The sequence below is a fragment of the Rhinichthys klamathensis genome, unplaced genomic scaffold (assembly GCF_029890125.1).
Source record: "Rhinichthys klamathensis goyatoka isolate OS25496 unplaced genomic scaffold, OSU_Roscu_1.1 h1tg000019l_1, whole genome shotgun sequence".
NCBI lineage: Eukaryota > Metazoa > Chordata > Actinopteri > Cypriniformes > Leuciscidae > Rhinichthys > Rhinichthys klamathensis.
In genome coordinates this window covers 206,226-227,112 of record NW_026606570.1, presented here as the reverse complement: position 1 = coordinate 227,112, position 20,887 = coordinate 206,226, and the positions used below count along the sequence as shown (strand labels likewise).

The following is a 20,887-nucleotide window of genomic DNA, read 5'->3' as shown; positions in this document are numbered from 1 at the left end:
GTAATTTCTGTATTCTGTCTTACAACGGTAATTATGAAATATGTTCTTTGGCTTCTATCAACCCAGTAATTGTCGTAATGCTTTGAAGCGTACACGGAAGTATTGTTGAGAATTACAATATGGAATACACACGATTAACGTTCATTGTTTTACATGTCCAGCTTTCTCATGAAACCATTATACGCTACAGTTTTTCAGTGGTTCATGTGTATTCTGCTCTATTTGCCCCATAAACTGTGGGCAAAGACATAATGTTCTGTTTACTGCTTGTGCTGCCAGGGAATGAATTATCTGCACAACAGTTACATTGGCTCCCATGGCAATCTGAAATCATCTAATTGTGTGGTGGATAGCCGCTTCGTTTTGAAAATCACAGATTATGGTCTGGCAAGCTTCCGTTCTTCTTGTGAAAATGAAGACTCACCACATGCACTGTATGCAAGTAAGAATCTGTTAAGATTTTCTGCTTTGACGCATGAAACATCAATTGACTGTTGTCCAGTGCTGATAAAGTATTTTGTGCCTGCTTACCGAACTGATTTTTCAGAAAAGCTATGGACGGCTCCAGAGTTGCTAATATATGATAGGCATCCACCCCAAGGAACCCAGAAAGGAGATGTGTACAGTTTTGGGATCATACTACAGGAGATAGCGCTAAGGAACGGCCCATTTTATGTTGAAGGCATGGATCTCAGTCCCAAAGGTAACATCCTCAAAGATCAAGTACATTAAAACTAATTTGTTGTACACCACAGACAAGCATTTTTGTTTTGTTTTTTTGTTACAGAGATAATCCAAAAGGTGCGGAATGGCCAAAAGCCGTACTTCAGGCCTACCACAGATAACAGCCTTCACTGTGAGGAGCTGACCATCTTAATGGAAGGCTGTTGGGCTGAAGACCCTGCAGAACGGGCTGACTTCAGCCACATCAAGATCTTCATTGCAAAATTTAACAAGTAAGCACTGCACCCTGCTACACATCACTTACATTTGTTATATTTGCAAATGCCTTACCAAATATGGATAGCTGACCAATGAGTCTACTTAAAATTGTTGGTAACACTTTACAATAAGGTTCATTAGATTCATTAGAACTTACATTAGTTTAAATTGGGGCGGCAGTGGCTCAGTGGTTCATGTAGATTGTCTACAAACCAGAAGGTTGGTGGTTCAATCCCCGGTTCCACCTGACCAAGTGTCGAGGTGTCCATGAGCAAGACACCTAACCCCAGCTGCTCCTGACGAGCTGGATGGTGTCTTGCATGGCTGACACCGCCGTCGGTGAGTGAATGGGTGAATGCGAGGCAATATGTAAAGCGCTTTAGTGGCCATTGGGTCTGTGAAAGCGCTGTATAAATGCAGTCCATTTACCATTTCAAATGTATTAACTAACATGAACTAACTATGAGCTATACATTTGTTACAGTATTAATCTTAATGTTAATTAATAAAAATACAGCTGTTCATTGTTTGTTCATATTAGTTCACAGTGCATTAACTAATGTTAACAAATACAACCTTTGATTTTAATAACGTATTAGTAAATGTTGAAATGAATATTAACTACTGAAGTTCATTCTTAGTTCATGTTAACTAATGAACCTTATTGTAAAGTGTTACCACATTGTTTAATGTAGGGCAATATGTAAATGCATAATTTTTCTAAATAGACTCAATTAGATGATTCCAATTTATTAACTGTATTTCTATCCACATTGTCATATATTTCTTTATTCTTTATTATATAAGTTCATGATGTGGAGTGTGGACAGTCAAGCTGTTTGTAGTACGACATGTTTGACGGGAAATAATTGCTGCTGGTCATCAGCTGTTTTTTTTTTTTAAATCTGAGGAATCTGTGCATCACTACTTTCAAAATAAATCCTTCATTACAACAGACAGTACACAAATGATGCTCACTCTTTTTCTGAAATTATTCATTGTTGCATTGTTTTGATCTGTTGACCAATTCTCATTCCCACAATTAAACACAAAAGAAAGATCTAGGAATTACATGGAAATGCAATCAATATCATCTCAAAGAGAAAAACTTTTTATATAACAAACCACACAGATTGTGTTTTACTGCATGAAGTAGAAGCAGCATTGTATCTTTGAACAGAATGCAGCATTTGTCCTACAGCTGACAGCTCATTGATAAACAACCTATATTGATGTGAGTGAAAGCTTCCTTGTTAATTCCCCAAAGGGGCACTTAAGTCATAGTTGACAGATATTGACAAACCTCCACTAAAATGCCTAATATGTTTCACGAAAAAGGCTTAGCCTACAACCTAGTCTTCATTACATAAATGCATCTTGTTGGCATTTAAGAAAGTTTAAATAAATCAGATATCTATAGGTATAGACAAGGGCCGTGTTTCCGGAAAGCGTCATAAGCCTAAGTAGATTGCATAAACAATTGCATGAGTCATCCTAGAATTACAGGTCGTTTCCCAAAAGCGTAGTAACTAAAGTAGTACTTGAAAATCTCTGTAGATCTAAGAGTGCTCTAGAGTAATTGTAAATTGCTTAAACTTTTTGCACTGTAGCTATAATATGACTGATATTAAGATTGTATTAATATTCTATTTCTTTTATTTAAAGCAATAAAATCAACGGTTTATTGTTGTATGAGATTAATCTTGTACATTTTGTAAAGATAATAATAATTCGATTTTTTGGTAACACTTTACAATAAGGTTCATTAGTTAACATTAGTTAATTTATTAACTAACATGAATAAACTAACAATGATCAATACATTTGTTACTATATTAGTTCATCTTTGGTAATGTTAGTTAATAATAATACAGATGTTCATTGTTTGTTCATATTAGTTCACAGTACATTAACTAATGTTAAAAAATCCAACCTTCGATTTTAATGTATTAGTAAATGTTAAAATTAATATAACTAAGATTAATAAATGCTGTAGAAGTATTGTTCATTCTTAGTTCATGTTAACTAAGGTAATTAACTAATGTTAACTAACAAACCTTATTGTAAAGTGTTACAGATTTTTATTTGTATGCTGCACGTAGAAGTGAGATCTGACCCCAAAATAGAACAATGTGATTCAGCAAACCCAACGCAAACTACACACCAACAGTACATGATTCAACCAGAATCGACCACACTTCATCCTAACTGCGTTTTACGCCTCATAAGATGCAACTATGCCCTGCTCCTTCTGATGTACACTGCATTATAGTACATATTCCTGTTTCATGTTTTCAGCTCTACTCTCATGCTTTTTTCATAAGTAATATACAATAACTCCAATTCATCTCGTTGAATAATTCATGGGTTAATTGACAGTGATCTCACAAAGTTGTAATATTCTGCTGTAATCTGTCTGCTGTAATTATAATTATCTATATCTGCTATAATTACACATCAGATGTGGAACCAAGTGTCTGTTTTTTTGTTTTGTTTTTTTTGGCAGAGAAGGCAGCACCAGTATTCTCAATAACCTACTGTCCAGAATGGAACAGTATGCCAATAACCTGGAGAACTTGGTAGAGGAGCGAACCCAGGCCTACCTCGAAGAGAAACGGAAAGCCGAAAATCTTCTTTACCAAATCCTTCCACAGTAAGAAACGTGTTGTTTAATATTTCCTATGCAATTTCCAAACTTTTAATTGGAGATTGATGAAGAACTGCTATTAGTTCAAGACTTCTCTTATTACTTCACAACTTGCATGTGATGTAACTTCTACCATATTGTTTTGTCTTATCTAAAAATGGCTGTTTTGAGATAATTATGTAAGTGGTGAGAACTTTTAATACCGGCTTTAGATGAAGCAGACAAGCTGACTAATTACAGAGTACTAAACTCTCTTAAAGAATAGCTAGGAATTAACCAAGATCTTTCATTCTTTAATTACATGAATTATCACTAATTGATCTCAAATGGGTCTTATTAACAGAAAGTCTGAGAGCTGGACAAAGCTTCCATATTTCAACATGCTGTGAATCATTTACGATTTGTTTGTTTTGTTTCTAGATAAGGATTTATTAAATGAAATTATTTTCTGCTTTCATTTGTGTATTGTTAAACTAACTGATTGTTTGCTATTGCATGTCTGCTATTGTAGTTGGACTTGTGTATGGAAAAGAATTACATGGTTCACTTGATCGTAACCTAATTCTCCCCACAGTTCAGTGGCGGAGCAGCTCAAGCGAGGGGAGACCGTACAAGCAGAAGCCTTTGACAGTGTCACAATCTATTTCAGCGACATAGTGGGCTTTACATCAATGTCTGCTGAGAGTACACCTTTACAGGTCTGCACAATAATTTTTAGATACAAAACTCTGGGACTATTCTAATAAATATAATATTATTTAATAAACAGTGGGGAAAACAAATCTGAGACCGATGGTCAAAAAGCTTTTTGTATTTTCGATTTTTTTGTGTGCAAATTATATTAACATAACAATATTGAGGACTGAAGAATAACATAGATTTTCTTAGTATTTAGTACACCTCCCTTTGATTCAAACTTCGTGTAAAACTTGATGATCATGTTCTCCAGCATGATTTCAGAATGAAAGAACATTATTCTAAAATCAGTGCTTACAAGAAGTGAAAAAATCTTCTTGTGGATCAAGACAAATAAAATCCACTAAGATTATATTATATATAATCTTATATATTTAAAAAACAGTCAAGGGTTGGGTTGGTTCTGAGTGCTAGGTTGTGTAAGATGCATTAGACTAACTGTGATCTGGCTTATTTCACTGGGAATGTTTACTCTATAAAAACAAAATGAATGATCAATGCACATATTTCATATTTTGTCTAATCTGTTTATCTGTGATTGGACTGAACATAACCATATTTAGTATGCAACTATCCTGCAATATTTTATGATTATGCAAGCACTATGCATCAATGCTATTGCAAGCAACATATCTGACCTTCATATTGTCAAACAGAGATTTAGACTGCCGCATTCTTCGGTCTGAGTTTCAGAAAAGGCATTCCTTCCTTCACATTCCCATGAATTTTGATGATCAAAATACGATGATCATGTTAGTCGCTTTTTGGCGAGAGGTTGCAAAGTTTTGCCCCAAGATAGTCAAGTATTCTCCTTTAATGCTTGTGTATTAATACATTTTATGCCAGGCATTCCATAATGTTTTGCAAAGAAGAGGATTTAGCAAATGAGATTAGAAAATGCAAAGACTTTCACAACCCATGTAATAAATCCAGATATAGTATATACTTTGATATTATTTAGGCTAAAACATGGTTTCTGGAATCAGTGAGATTAAGTTCTGAATCATTATTTATGTAAACACATGCAAATGATTATAGCTATTCCAACTCTATTCACTATGTGGAATATCATTATAAATAAAACATGATTTTTAATTTTTTTTTCAAAAGTAATTAATTTCTTTAGGGGTACCCATAAGTGGAAAAAGTTGCATACTCCTTTAAATTATGAGACATTTGAGGCCATTGTTGCATTTTGTTTTACTAATAATCTGAACTAATAGACCAACTGAGTTTGGAAAGTTACTCTGAAATTAGACCTAATGCAGACAACAAAAATGAGCCGTCATGATGTTTGGATCACACTGTTCAACAGCTGTTCAACGATGCAATGATAAAATCCACCAGTGTTTCAGTGATTAAGGTTATAGCATGACAACCTCATAATGAAGTTGGCCTCCATGTTTAATTCATCATCTTTTCTGTTCTATGTATGCAAATATATCACTCTGTAAGGCCTCTTTCTGGGCATACATCCAAAGGGATGGGACGGGGGGAGAGGATTGGTGTGGGGGGCAGAAAGTATTTTAATTTGAGGGAACCATAGGGAGTTCAAGCAGAAACTCATCACAGCAGTCATTTCTCACTCAACTTCTATGAGACATGGCAGAGCTGCAGACACAATAGACTTTTATTATACATTCTGTTTGAACTGAGTTTTGGGAGCACAGATACAGAACTATTTCTGTCAGGTTCTCATCACACCTAAAAAGGCGCGAAAAAAACAACAATTTTTTGGAATCGGAGGAAGTCTCGTCTAAATAGTCAAACAAATGAATTCTTGAGAGAATGAACTAAACAGAGAAAGTATCTTGAAGTATCTGAACAGAGTATCTTAGCTGATTTAAAAGGAAAGCACCTCTATTATTACATTATTATTAGTAGTAGTATTACCACTTTAAAGTACTTTGGATTTTAATTATATAAATATAATGGGTTAGTGGTGTTAACGTGAAAACATTAAATTGTTTGTTGTAATTGTTTTAAATAAAAAATAAAATAAAAAATTCTACATGTCTACATTCTACTCTAAAATTGTGATTCCATTACAATCAGCATTCTAATTTACCAATTAGATTTGAGGGATAGGTTTACCGTTAACATCTAGGTTACTAGGTAACCCCTGTTCCCTGAAGGAGGGAACAGAGACGTTGCGTCAGAACTGAACTGACAAATTGGAATCCCAAAGCGGGTATATAAGGAAGCGTGTGTGCGATCACACTTCAAGTTTTGCGCTGAGGAGTCGAGATGGTATATCAACGTTACGTCAGAACTGAACTGACGAATTGGAATCCCAAAGCGGGTATATAAGGAAGTGTGTGTGCGATCACACTTCAAGTTTTGCGCTGAGTCGAGACTGTGTATCAACGTTACGTCAGAACTGAACTGACGAATTGGGATCCCTACCAAAGCGCCACTATTGCTGCCCCTTCCAGCCCCCCACGTAGGCTACCTAATCCCCCCGCACCTACTGGGGCGAAAGATGGGACAGGGCTTCACGCAGAGAAGAACACTGCTGTTCCTTCTGACCCACTCAGTGAGACTATTGGATAACACTGGGAAAGCATACCTATGGTAAGGGATGATACGGAGACCACATTATGCCCACAGGGAGCAACCCTAGACTGTTTGTGTGTCATTCACTGAAACGTAAATTTAGCTGGAGCCAAGTGACTGTGCGACCCACCTCTTCCCACTCTGCGACCCACAAATGGGTCGCAACCCACAGTTTGAAAACCCCTGGCTTGGACCACCCTGATTGTTGATGTACACAACGGCTGCAGTGTTGTTCGATCGGAATAGTACATGCTTGCCGTGTAGCAGCTATTTGAAGCTGAGCAGCGCAAGGTGTACTGCTAACAACTCAAGGCAGTTGATGTGCCACTGCAGTCGGGGTCCTATCCAGGAGCCCAATGCTGCATGCATGTTGCACATGGCACCCCAGCCGGTGGTGGAGGCATCTGTTGAGACAACAGCATGCCTGGACACTTGCTCCAGGGAAACTCCTGCCAGTAGAAATGCATGGTCTGACCACGGGCTAAAGGTTTGGCGACAGGCCGGGGTGATTGCCACCCGGTGCGTGCCACGCTGCCTTGCCCATCTCTGGACTCAGCCGTGAAGCCAGTGCTGAAGCGGTCTCATATGAAGCTCTCCACCTGGGGGATCTCCACGTACCCCTTGGCTACCCCACCATCGAGGCACTAGCTCGGTTTCGGGGCAGAAAAGGTGCCTTCCATGATCTGGTAAACTCTTCGTCCACTTCCGGGAAGAAAGGCACTGGGGCAGGGCGCTATTGGTCCCTGCCGGCGATCCCGAGATACCAATCATCCAGTCTCGAGCATTCGGGACACGGTGGAGTCCTTCACTCGAGCCTGACACTCTCAGTGGCCCAGGAAAGCATTCCCGTCAGCTCTGGGTCAGACTCGGTCAACACTACTCTTCTTGAAGGGGGCAACGCAGTATAATCTTAATCCCTGGAGGACTCTAGTCCACCCTCCAATGCAGCGATAGACATCGGGTCTTCCGCTGGAGCCCCAAATGAAACTCTTGGTCCCCCATGCGAAGGACCAGCAGTCTCAGCCGGAAGCTCCACAGCTTGCGATGTGCTAGAGGGGCATAGCAGAGGGGACAAAGGGGACCTTTTTGGAGGTATTGGAGTCTCGACCACAGCATCTTCCCACAATGGGTACATGACTCATCCACGAAAGCCACCTCAGTGGGCTTTATGCCCAGACACATGAGGCAGCGATTGTGACGATCAGACGGAGCCAGGAAACTACCGCATCCAGAAACACACGGGTGGAATGACATCTTTAAAAAGATGCAACGTCACCCCAGTGCTTGCTCTTTTAGGGAAATAGCTATTTTAATAGTGCGCAAGACCTGTATTTAAGTCTGCAGTGTGCAACAATGGTCTTTTAGAACGGCAGAAAGTGATTGGGAAATGCTCTTGAAGCGACCAACGCTGACACCAACACTTGACTAAAGAGCTTCTTCCAACTCGTAGCACACTCATTGATGATTGCAGAGCAGAACAGCAACAACCACTCTGCTCTGATGCGAAAGCTTGAGGTGCGATCGCACACGCGCTTCCTTATATACCCGCTTCGCGGAGTGGGGCTCGTGATGCAAATCTCGCATGCCAATGTGCATTGGCTCGTTTACAGTAGTTTACACTCGAAGATGATTGGGCTGTCAGGCGAGATCCCAATTCATCAGTTCAGTTCTGATGTAACGTTGACTGACTGATAGGGAATGTCAAGTTTAGGCTTACAACAAGGGTTAGTCCAGTGGTTCTCAACTCCAGTCCTCGTGACCCACTGCTCTGCATATTGTGTATGTCTCCCTTATTTAACACACCTGATTCAGATCCTAAGCTCGTTAGAATAGACTCTATAGTCTATAGGGTATTTCCTGGGCCAGGGTATTCGGGTTAGGTTAAGGGGTAGGATAGGGTTAGAACTATCTTTTAATTTCTTTGTAATTTAAGTTTTATGATCTGATACAAAGGCCTTCATTATTTTATAATGTTGTCATACTAATGTCATTCACAACTCAATACTGCTCTTAACAGTGTCCTGTGACTCTCTTTAGGTGGTGACATTACTGAATGATCTCTACACATGCTTCGATGCCATTATTGATAATTTTGATGTATATAAGGTGAGTGTCTTTTAATTCACAGTGCAGTCATTATATCTTTTCATAAAAAATGGTACATTCTTTTTATTATCTATTCATGAGGTTATACCTTTCAAAAGCATAATGCATTCAAACACATACAGTACGATGTGGAATGTGCTTGATCATATTAATGCAGATGAATACCTTTATAATACACTAGTATATAGTGCACTCTTTCTAGAGAAAGTATTTTTTTAATTATTTCAACTTTCTTCAGCTTTTTTAAAGGCGTAAAAATGTGCAAAAACTTTTTGCAGATGACTTTGTGCATGTTCTTGTATTTTTAGGTGGAGACAATCGGTGATGCATACATGGTGGTGTCAGGTCTGCCTGTGCGGAATGGGAAGCTACATGCACGTGAGATAGCTGGCATGTCATTGGCTTTACTGGAAGAGGTTAAAACCTTCAAAATCAAACACAGACCCAACGATCAGCTACGACTGCGGATAGGAATCCACACAGGTATCTGTTTCACAGATTTAATTCATTTCAGGCTTAATGTCATTGATGTGTTTATTTAGTATTGTACTTATTTAGTATTAACAAAACAATGGCAAGTTAAGGACTGATAATTATTGCGTTAAACAAATGCATATAATTTTTGTTGTTGTTGTATACTTTATATGTATATACTGTATATATATATAATGTGTGTGTGTGTGTGTGTGTGTGTGTGGTTCAGGTAAACCCTACATTACAAGGACGGCAATATCCGAAATCCTTGAACTTGTGGGGACACTTTATGGTCCCCATGAGGAAAACAGATTATAAATCATAAGGAATTGTTTTTTGAAAATAAAAAAAACTGCAGAAAGTTTTCTGTGATGTTTAGGTTTAAGGGATAGAATATACAGTTTGTACAGTATAAAAATCATTATGTCAAGGAAATGTCCTCATAAAACATGAAAACTCAACATGGGTGTGTGTGTTCAGTTGAGATGTAAGGAATTTATGCCATATACATGCGATCTGATTGCAGCCTGTTGTTCTCGTTTAGTTTATTTTTTTTTTCAACCTTTGAGGAAGCATTATGACTGTGTATAAGTAGTTACTGGATTCCTACAGTGAATTAATCTCCCTCTATGTTGCATGTGTGTGTGTGTTGAGCAGGGCCTGTCTGTGCTGGTGTAGTGGGTCTTAAGATGCCCCGGTACTGTTTATTTGGAGATACTGTCAACACAGCATCCCGAATGGAGTCTACAGGGGAAGGTTGGTGACAAAAATAATTTTTTTATCTTTGTTCAGAATGCAGAATTTTTCCTACACTATGACAATGCAGCATTAGATTAAAGCTGCTTCAGGCCGAATGGTTCTAAGAACAGCAAGGTTTTATTTCCACTTAAGCTTGGTTCGTCACAACACGATTTCTCACCCGGAATTCTTAGCACGGTTGGCTAAACATGCAGAGTGCATGTAGTGACATCGCCACTCAGTATTGGTCACTTGTTGGTTGCTTGGCTACCAGTTTCTCAGTAGCTGGCCAAGCGCACTATTTGAGCGAAGTTCAACGTAAACTTCACTGCTGTTCTCCTCCATAACGTAATCGCTATTTACATCCCTATTGCAACTACTGATGAATTTGAATTACATTCCAAAGAGCTCTGTTATCAGCTAAGCAGTGGAAAATTAAACCATATATCTGCACAGAATAGAATGGTTAAGGAAGGAGAACGGTTTGGCCCAACGGTGGAAAAACATCTTAAGTTAACTAAATCTTTGTTTGTGATTTTGATATATTTAAATAAAATATATCAAAATATTGATAACTTTTGGTGGTGTAAAGTTATGACTCATATGAAAACACAGGCATGTGCCATTTTGGATTTCTTTTATGATGGATGGATGCACTTTTTTTTGGCTTCAGAATCTATGGTACCATTCACTCCCATTATAAAGCTTAAAAGAGACAGGATATTTTTTAATATAACAATTGTGTTTGGCTGAAAGAAGAAAGTCATATACACCTAGGATGGCTTGAGGGTGAGTAAATTACGGGGTACTTTTTTGGGTGAACTATCCCTTTAACCTTGCTTTTTGGAATACCCCCTGGCAGACGATGCAACCAAACTGAGGAGGAGAAATGATTTTATGCAGTGCTGCAGGTGTACAATTGTCAATAGAGATTCATTGGGTTCATGGAATGCAGCATGATTGTATAATTGTGAGTAGAGAGAAATGCCAATTATACATATCCAATACCATTAAAAAAAATTCAAAAATATTAATATTGTGATCATTACAATATAAAATAACGTTTTTGTTCTATTTTAATATAGTTTAAAATGTAATGTATTTCTGTGATGATGTAAATGCTGAGTTTTCAGCAGTCAGTACTTCTGTCTTCAGTGTTACATGAAATCATTAGAAATCATTCTAATATGCTGATTTTGTGCTCAAAACAATTTTTAACAGCAATGTATTTTAGTCAATACTGAAAAGTAAAGATAAAAATAGCATCCATATCCAGTTGTATATTGTTGTGCTTATTTTGTATTGTAGCTGCTCAGTAGTGTTGTATAAAACTTTAATATGCGTTTCACCCATTTACAAGTAACAGCTGTTGTTCATGAGACTTACCACATGTATCGACTCACAGTCCACTTCCTGAGGTGGGCTTCATTTATAATTCATAATTAGTGACAAGGACACTCGACGTGTATCCGGTTTGATTTATAACATGTAATAATATGTTTACAGCTTGTTGGAGCTTAATGCTTCACACACTTAAAGGCCACACCTTCTGGAGCCTGTTACAGATATGTCGGTCCTCTTGTAGACAGGACAGATTGCCCATTACTTGGGCTCCATTTGTGTTGAGTGTCTGTCGTCATTCTTAAGTGTGATGAATAATTTTTTATTAAGCACGGTGTCATTTGTCACTCACAGCTGTGCACTTACAGTTATTGGCTGTGACTCTTAAAGGGATAGTTCACTCAGAAATGAAAAGTCTTTGTTTGATCACCCTCATTTCATTTCAAACTCAAATGACTTTCTTTCTAATAGAGAATAGGGAGAATTTTCTGTACAATCAAAGCATTCAGTGACCAAAAAAAGTATCATTCTGTAAAAGTAATCCATACATTCTTCTGAAATCATAAAACAGTTTTGTGTGGATCTCACCTCAAGAGCCAGAGCCCGGTTGCGTGAAACCTCTGAAGTAGTTTCTGGCAAAACACGGCAATGGAGAAGTGGTTTCTATAGTTACGAAATCTCCCATTACAAAGAGAACATAACGGACCACTGACTTTTAAACAAGTTTAACATTTACGTAATCAATAAGGTACAAGAGGCTGTGCTATATCGTGAATAAGTCACGGCTGAAGGGCGTTACTTATTCACGATACAGCACTAGCCTTGAGAACCTTATTGCTTTTATAAAACGGTTACAACACAATACAAATATTAAAGCCAAAATGTGTATCAATATATGTATCAATGCAACTTTCATAAAGTAAAATCACTAAAAGCCTTCCTTCCGCTCGAAAAAAATAGTCCCACCCTGCCCGTGAACAGCAACAGAAGTTAAATTATTTCACCTTTAGATGGCGGCAAATTCAAGTCAAGTAAAGTCACCTTCATTTATGTAGCGCTTTTAACATATAGATTGTTTCAAAGCAGCTTTACAGAAGCCTCGTTTCCATTACAGATTTGCGCGAAACTTTTGCGATATTTTCTAAACGTCGATAAAAAACTATTGCGAAATGACAGCGTTTCCATTAACGGATGTTATGTGACTGAAACGTAAGTTTTACCTCTTGCGAGAAGTCATTCCAATAATTATGGCAACAGATGTCGGTATGGGTTTACATATATCACAGCCACCGCACTAGCCATATTTTTAACTGAAGGAGACATAGGTGTGTTATGCAACATTAATGGCAGGGAAAGACCCTTATACTCAGAGTGGCACATATGAGGTCTTTCTGGGTGTTTCTCCCTCATATCTGCTTCAAGGTCTTAATTGTGGCATTTCTTTGTGGTTTAGAATCCAGTTTTACCATAATTCTTTTGTCTTTTATACGTTTAATAAAGAACTCCGTCTCGTCTTCTGTCCAAACATACCGCGCCGTCTATGTCAGGTGACCTGAAATGCGCAAAAACTGTTTTCATTGCAGTTTTGCGAAATATTCCTTTTTCGAATTGCCTGAAAAACCACCCCATGCGAGCGTAAAAACTTTTTTGCGATATATGGGAATTTTAGTGAAATTGACTCCATTTTTGTTTCCATTGGGCGTATTTTTAATTCTCAATTTCAATTTGCGCAATTTGAAGGGTAATGGATACGCGGCTAGTGATAATAGGAAATTTAAGTAACTGAGATTGTTTTGGCTTTACAGCAGCTCTAGAATATTGTCCAGCTAAAGTTAGTTTTGATTGATCAAAAGATCTTCCGTTGCAAAGATCATTAATTTTTAACTTAGGGGTTGCTGACACGACACCGTTCTAACAGAAAACCCTTAAAGGGGTCATATAATGGTACATGCACTTTTTCAAATTGATTGTACTGAAATGTGTGTTGGCAGTGCCTGTACACAACCATCATATAATGATAAAAAATCTATCCAGTCTTTTTGTTGTAATCTCCTTATATGTTTCCCTGTCTCAAATTGAGCCATTCGATTTTGTGACGTCACTAAATCGGACACCCCTCCCACGATTGTTGATTGACAGCAGCGTTTCAACACATCCGCGCCTTGAGCGAGCTGTCATTATAGTCCGTCATTGTTGATACGCTGGAGCAGAATGGCGTCTAAGCGATTGTGGTGTTCTGTTCTTGGGTGTAATAACGAACACAGCAGTCATTTTGATGTTCCTAAATCCGAACCGCTGAAGACGCAGTGGCTGAGTTTTGTTTTCGAAGGGAATATTCCCCATGAGCAACGTTAATGCTTTCATGTTTGCGCGATTCGTGAATCTTTTCTCACCAGACTGCTTTATAAACGAGGGTCAGACTCAGTATAAAGCTGGTTTTGCTAAGAAGCTGCTCCTGAAAAAAATAATTCTATGTACGACGTTCTCAATATAATTCATAATCCCACGTTTATAATGAACAACGCGTTATGGTTATTGTGTTATTACAAACTGAGTATGTATACATCTTGCACCCGGCCCAAATGACTTTGTACACTGACGCTTGTATCATTCCTATTTTGCACCCGCACAAAGCGGGCTTTTCCCTCCACAGACGCACGTCGGTAAACTAGGAAATGAACTTGCGCTCCCTGGGCGGGTCGGCGCAAAAAGGAGGCGTGTTTCGGCGCAAACATTCCCTAGTGCTATTTTGCAGTTCCAGAAAACAATTCCGCCACTGACCAGAAAAAACCTAGTCTAAAGTCAGTGGCGCGTTGCGCGTTGTTCATAATGCTATTTTAAGCGCGCATGCTTGGCCATAATGTAGCGGGTGCACAACGCGCATACACTTTGATTCTCTCATCAACACAGATGCAGCAGTTTTTATTTTTGCAAATCATACATTATAACAAGGAAAAATATTAACACACGAATGAAATCATTGTGTTGTCCATGAAGATGTAAACAAATTTAGTTTTTTTCCTCCCACGCCTGTTTAACCGACGCTGATTTGGGTGGGTTTCTCCCATCCCCATACAACGTCACTTCTCTGTCTTTCACGGTTCTGACAAGAACATCGGTCTCCTCGGCTGTGAACCGCTCCTGGCACGCGCCTGGTAAATCCGCCGTTATAATAGCAATCCACTATGCAACATGCGCACCTGCTCTTAAAGGGTATGTTGGATGACGCTCTGATTGGTTTATTTCACGTTACGCCCAAATCACACCTATGAATAATGAAGCTATTTCAGACCAACCCCTTTTAAACTTGCGTCAGGCGCAAGAGTCATTTATCCCGCCGGTAAAATAGCAACAGCGCCCAAGACCCGCCCACAAAGTTACTTGCGCTTCGCGCTTGATACTTGCATTTCAGATCGTTAAAATAGGGCCCATAGCGTTCGTACATCTCACTAAGTTACTCTACCCTGCCAGTACACAAAGATAGATCAAAGTGACATTATGTTAACCAACCATTCAGAAACGTCCTGTTCGAGCCTTAATTGTGGAACTTCTTTGCGGCCGTCATCTTGTTCCGGGTCCGACCCCGGTTCAAATTGATACGGTTGCACAGATGTGTCCTCAGAGACTCCCGCTGCCATTCTTTCTCCAAAATATACCCTCAACTGTTGTCAAGGCAACACTCCACGTGCGTTGTGTCAAAACGCCCGCAGAACAGAGGGGCGGAGTGAGCGAAGCTCATTATCATTTAAAGGCATATGCCCTGAAACGGCGTGCTGAAAACAGAGCTGTTTTTGACCAGGTAAAATTAGTGTTTTCTTACAATACTAACGAGAATTTTTAATTAAAGTATATTACAAACTTTTCATTTAGACCCTAAAGAATCAAATTAATTTGTATGAAAATGGCATTATATGACACCTTTAATGCGATCCGGCCTGCTCATTATCACAACAACAGAGCCTGGTAGCCTGGAAAAAGGTTCCAAGGTGCAAGCCTTAAAAAAATAAAAAAAGACTGTCTTTATGAGTGAGCCTGTTAGTAGAGAACACTTTTATATTGAAAGGACTGAAACTTGTGAACACGGAGAAGCAAGACGCAAATGACTAGAGGGCACGGGAAAAAACCCTTAACTATTAAAAGGACAAGAAATAGCCAGAAATGGAAATTCAAATGAAGGAAAATGCACATATCTACTGTAAATGCAGGTACACTCGCTTACTCGATCTGTCACAATACTCTACTCTATAGGCTTCAATGAACAATATCAATGAGAACATGTGTTTAAGTTGCTAAGAGTGGTTGCTAGAGGTGTTGTGTAGTGAGACATAGAGTGTAGTGTAGTGATATGGGTGAAGCGGTCATAGCCGTGTTTTATCGTGAATAAAACACAGCTATTGACCAATCAGAATCAAGAACTGGAACTAACCGTTTTATAATAAACTATACAGCTGTACTACAATATTTGAGTTATGAAGATTATTAAATCCTTTATGGGAGGAGTGTATTTAAATGAATCATGCAAGGTGATTTACTAAGGTTTGCGCTAGTCAAATTGACTGGTATTTGCGCCATTATTTAATGCCCAAAAAAGCATGTCATAAACCAGATGCTAATTTGCGCTGCTCTTGGTAGATGCGTTGGTCATTATGGAAATGATCCGGCTGCGTCTGTTCTTTAATTTGCATGTTGTCAGTAGATCACGCACAGAACTTTCCACTCCAATCTGCGCTTTTTTGGAATTGCACTCTCACGCTAATTTGCCCTGTTTAGTAAAACTGGCCCCAAGTCTCATAGTGCTTGGAAATATTAAATAATTTTAGTTTTAATGAGTTTGAGTTGAGATTTTTAAACTACCACTGAAGGAAAGGTTTTTGCAAATAAGGACTAAAAAAATTATAGTATTTTTTTGGCCTTTTTGGAGCTCAACAGCCCTTGTAGTCACTTTGTGCTTAATTTGAATGAAAAAAGTGCTGATTTTACATTCGTCAAAATATTTGTAAGTGTGCTCCACAGAAAAAGAAATTAAGTTTTGAAAATGATGAAAATTTTTTATCTTCCGGTTGACTATTAATTTATGATTATCATGTGCTCCACAGCTCTGAGGATACATATGTCCTCAGCCACCAAAGAGGTGCTGGACGAGTTTGGCTACTTTGAACTCCAGCTGCGAGGAGACGTGGAGATGAAGGTATGGAGTTCCAGTCGTGCTTGCATTCTGAAGTGATTAATGTATATATAAATTATTATTTTTTCTCAATTATTTTTATATACATTGTTTTACATTTTTTATTTTTGTTTTTTTGGACGACCATCTTGCATCATTTAAAAGTGACCCAAATCCAATATCTGCATGTACACTATACATTTACGCCAAACAACCCAAGTTAGACGTACTGACCCAGAAAAGCTTAGGCCGAAAAGGAAGTGATTTGCAAAGGATGCAGATAAAAATGATAATTCAAGCCTTTGCTTTCCGCAACATCTTTAAAGGCCAACAAAACATTGGGTTGAGCCTTCGTCCTCCATTGCACCATTGAAAAGAGTCATGTGATTGAGTTGACATCATTCGCCACCTTTGGTTTTTCAATGACGTACGACTCGCATTAATAGGGGAATATCTGATCTGTTCGCTTACATGGCAGACTCAAATGCACGTATCCAATTCATATGAGATTTATTTCCACATATGAATGAGGCCTGAAACCAATCTAAGGGCCCTTTCACATCTACCTTGTTTGGTCCGGACTTACGGACTTTTCAGTTTGGTCCGAATCAAAATTACAGGTGTGAAACCTACCCCGGACCACGGTCCGGACCAAACAGATGAAATTTGGTCCGACGAAAAGAGGTAGTCTCGGTCCGGATCAAACTGAACAAAGGTTTGGTTCGTTTCTAGTGTGAAAGCATTTCTGTATGGTTCGGACTTTCAGACCTTTTACAGGAAGTTCCGGTGGTTCCCGCATAGCCGAAAAAACAGAAGGTGGCAGGAAAAATGAGCCGTGGTAGCACATGGGGAGAGGAGGAGATGAGGTTTTTAATTGAAGTATGGTCTGATGACATAATAAGAAGTCAACTTGCAGTCTTCTCCTCCTTTCCTGCTGGCGACGATAAAAGGTTCGCACGACGAGGACGTTCATTTGGCGAATTTGAACTAGCCTTGTGTATAGTTGGTGCTGCAGGTAATTATGCCATAAAAATAACAATATAGTTGCAACGATATGCGTCTGTTCATTCATGTTGTCAAAGTTACCCGCCGAATTGACAACACGCTGACGTCAGACGCACGTCCATTTACAAAACCAATCAATGTCAAGATGCAGCCCACATAGATGATGACGACAGGACGCAAGTATGTCACGTAAAGTTCTTTAGTGCGCTCGCATAATTGCAGTGTGAAACCAAACCAAAACTTTCTGAAAGTATAAAATGTATCAAAACGTGAACTTTGGTGCGGACCTTGGTGCGGGTTTTCAGGTGTGAAAACGCCCTAAGGTTAAAACGGAATCCATGTGCTTTTTTCCTGCTTACATGTTTGTGGGTCATATCCGATCTGTGACACATGGGAGTGAAAAAATCTGAATTAGGTCACTTGAACCATGTAATGTAAACGCGGCCTATGCCTCTGTCTTTTCATTAAGAAAGAGCATATTGCTGACATATTGTTGATTAGTTCCTCCAGTGGGCTGAGTGCATTGATGCATGCTATTGATCGGTGTTCTTCCTCTCTTTCAGGGTAAAGGCAAAATGAGAACGTATTGGCTTCTGGGAGAGAAGACAGAAGTCTATGTTATCTGAGATCACTGTTGATGACAGGAAGTCACCAGGATCAGAGCCACTGCTTCTTAAATTTGTTCCGTGTCTCGCTCTTGCATAGAACAGCACATTATAATACCTTTTGAGGGAGGTCAATTCAGGTATATTTCATACCTGCTTAAAAACTGCAAAAATTGTATAGTTGTGTTTTTTTTTAACAATGAAGTTCTCTTACGAGAGGTTCTCTCGTATTGCGTAAGCTAGCTTACGCTACGGGAAAGATTCATCTTTTCTGAGAAATTGAAGCCAAAAATTATCCTATAATTTTGTATCTATTGTCAACGCAGTTCAGCTGCAGCAGAGCATGAGCAGGCTAGCTAGCAGCTCATTGGCTCGCTCACAGGGAACTGCTTAAGCCTATGAGGAGACACGAATGAACTCTCGGCCAATGAGAGTCTGACCTGCTCTCATTGCGTCAGAGCCCGCAGAAACGGGCGTGGTCAGAGAGTATAAATTCGCCTCTCAGGCTGTAAATTCCGATTTTCATCTCTTCAGCGAGGCTACACGCATCTGCTGATCCTGAGAGAAGCCGCCGTCGTAGAAAAGGCACCTTCTAGCGAGCATCTGGGAGACTGAGGAAGCCGGCCGTCTTCGCCACCTTCAGCCGTCCTGCAAGCTAGCGCCATAAGACGGATTCATATCCTTTAATCAAAAGCTTCTTGTTTTGTGTGTGTGTGTATCTAAAAGAGCCGAGCGTCTTTGTAAAGATGTCTCGTTTTTCCTCCTGCGGTTCTTGCCGCGCTCCCCTCGAGACTGGAGACCGCCACGTCATCTGCGCTCTCTGCCTCGGATTGGAGCACGCCGAGCTCGCCCTCGCCGATGGCGGCTGCGATCTCTGCGAGGAGATGCCGTTATCGACCCTGCGGGCTCGACTTCAGGCCACAAAAGCTGCTTCCGCGCCGCCTTCGACTTCGCCGCGTAAGAAGAAACGCCGCTCGCAAAGGCCACCGGAACCCCAGCCAGAAGCGTTCATCCCGCCGGAGCCTGTCGCCTCCCGCTCTCCTTCTCCGCCGCTTCCGGACATACAGTTGCCGCCGAGTGGCCGCTCTGTCGCCTCCGACGACGCCGCGGACATCAAGGAGACATGTTCGCTTCTCGCTTCAGACAGTGAGGATTGGTCCGGTTCTCACGCCTCTTCGGCCCGAGAATCCTCTAGGACCCGCGCTGGAATTGAGGAGGAATTAGTGCGCCTCCTCTCACAGGCCGTCGAACGCCTCGGGCTCGATTGGTCTCCTCCCCCCGAGCAGACCATCAACCGCATGGACGGCAGCTATTTCCGCCAGCGCTCGACTCCCGTCACTAAACGGGCCGCGCCCTTCTTGCCCGAACTGCACGCGGAACTCACAAAGTCCTGGAATGCCCCGCTCTCTGCCAGAACTCGCTCCGACTCTTCCGCCCCGCTTCGCGTTGTGGACGGAGCCGCAGAAAAGGGCTATCTTTCCATTCCCCCTGTAGAGGACCTGGTCGCCGCACATCTGTGCCCGCCCTCCACGAGATGGCGCTCATCACCTGTGCTTCCTTCTAAAGCCTGCAGAGCGACTTCGAGCTTCCACGCGCGCGCTTACTCAGCCGCCGGCCAAGCAGCCTCTGCACTTCACTCCATGACCGTCCTCCAGATTCTACAGGGTGATTTACTGCGTGAGTGGGACGAGAGCGGAAAAAATCCCCCATCAGTCGCGGATTTGAGGAGCGCTACGGACATTGCCCTTCGCGCTACAAAGTCTGCTGCTCAAGCCCTGGGGAAATGTACGGCCGCCATTTGTGTGTCTGAAAGACATTTGTGGCTCACGCTCGCCGACATGGGAGATTCCGAGCGCGCCGCTTTTCTCAACGCCCCGCTCTCTCCGTCCGGCCTCTTCGGATCTGCTGTCACGGGTATCGTTGACCGTTTCTCCGAAGTGCAGAAAGCCTCCCAGGCCATGAATCTTTTTCTGCCTCGTCGCGCTAGCTCCTCTGAGTACCTCCTCACGTGACCAGCCTCCTGCAGGAGCCCCACCCCAGCACCCAGCTCAGCACATTCAGACTTCTCAGCGACGCCAGGGCGGCCGCCCTCGTTCTCGCTCCGACAGCCGCCACAGACCGCCGCCTCCCCGTGGGCCTCGGTCCAGGATCACGCTGAAACCCGATCACTCTATGTCTGCCTAGCACAGCTGAGAAAAAGACGGCGCTCTCCCGCCGAGGCCGGACCGCCGTCAAAGTTTCGCCCTCTGTTAGTCCCCGCTCACGCGGCTACTACAGCAGTGTACCCCGCCATTACCAAGCCGGTTCCCTTTCCCGCTTGCATGACCACAAACGCCGTTTTCACGGCGACCCAGAGAAATCTCAAAAAGAGCATAAAAGCCTCACGTGTAGAAAATGTGCCCACAACACTGTGTTCACTCATACACAAAAGCATTTCAGTTCCCGTGTGTCTCACAGAGCCCACTCTCATAAAGCGGTTCCTACCTGCTCGAGTATCAGAGTACATAAGCGCGCCCACGAGCCCGTGTGCGCGTCCCACCTCTGCCCACTCTGTTACACGGCCCTTAAACTCATCTCTGAGTGTAAGTCCCGCTGTTATAAACACGATGAGCG

The 20,887-nt window shown here is 41.0% G+C and overlaps 1 protein-coding gene across 2 annotated transcripts in view; it reads left to right on the top strand.

Annotated features, from left to right (window-relative positions):
• Positions 1–18,467, top strand: part of npr2 (natriuretic peptide receptor 2) — a 54,587-nt gene extending 36,120 nt beyond the window's left edge. For both annotated transcript variants that reach the window (XM_056235786.1, XM_056235779.1), the window contains 10 exons: positions 280–442; positions 548–703; positions 788–956; positions 3,449–3,595; positions 4,164–4,287; positions 8,879–8,947; positions 9,256–9,430; positions 10,079–10,177; positions 16,597–16,688; positions 18,233–18,467. In XM_056235786.1, the coding sequence (XP_056091761.1) occupies positions 280–442; positions 548–703; positions 788–956; positions 3,449–3,595; positions 4,164–4,287; positions 8,879–8,947; positions 9,256–9,430; positions 10,079–10,177; positions 16,597–16,688; positions 18,233–18,295 (1,257 nt within the window). In that variant the 3' untranslated portion in view covers positions 18,296–18,467. The remainder of the gene's footprint in view (positions 1–279; positions 443–547; positions 704–787; positions 957–3,448; positions 3,596–4,163; positions 4,288–8,878; positions 8,948–9,255; positions 9,431–10,078; positions 10,178–16,596; positions 16,689–18,232) is intronic.
• Positions 18,468–20,887: the final 2,420 nt, after the last annotated feature.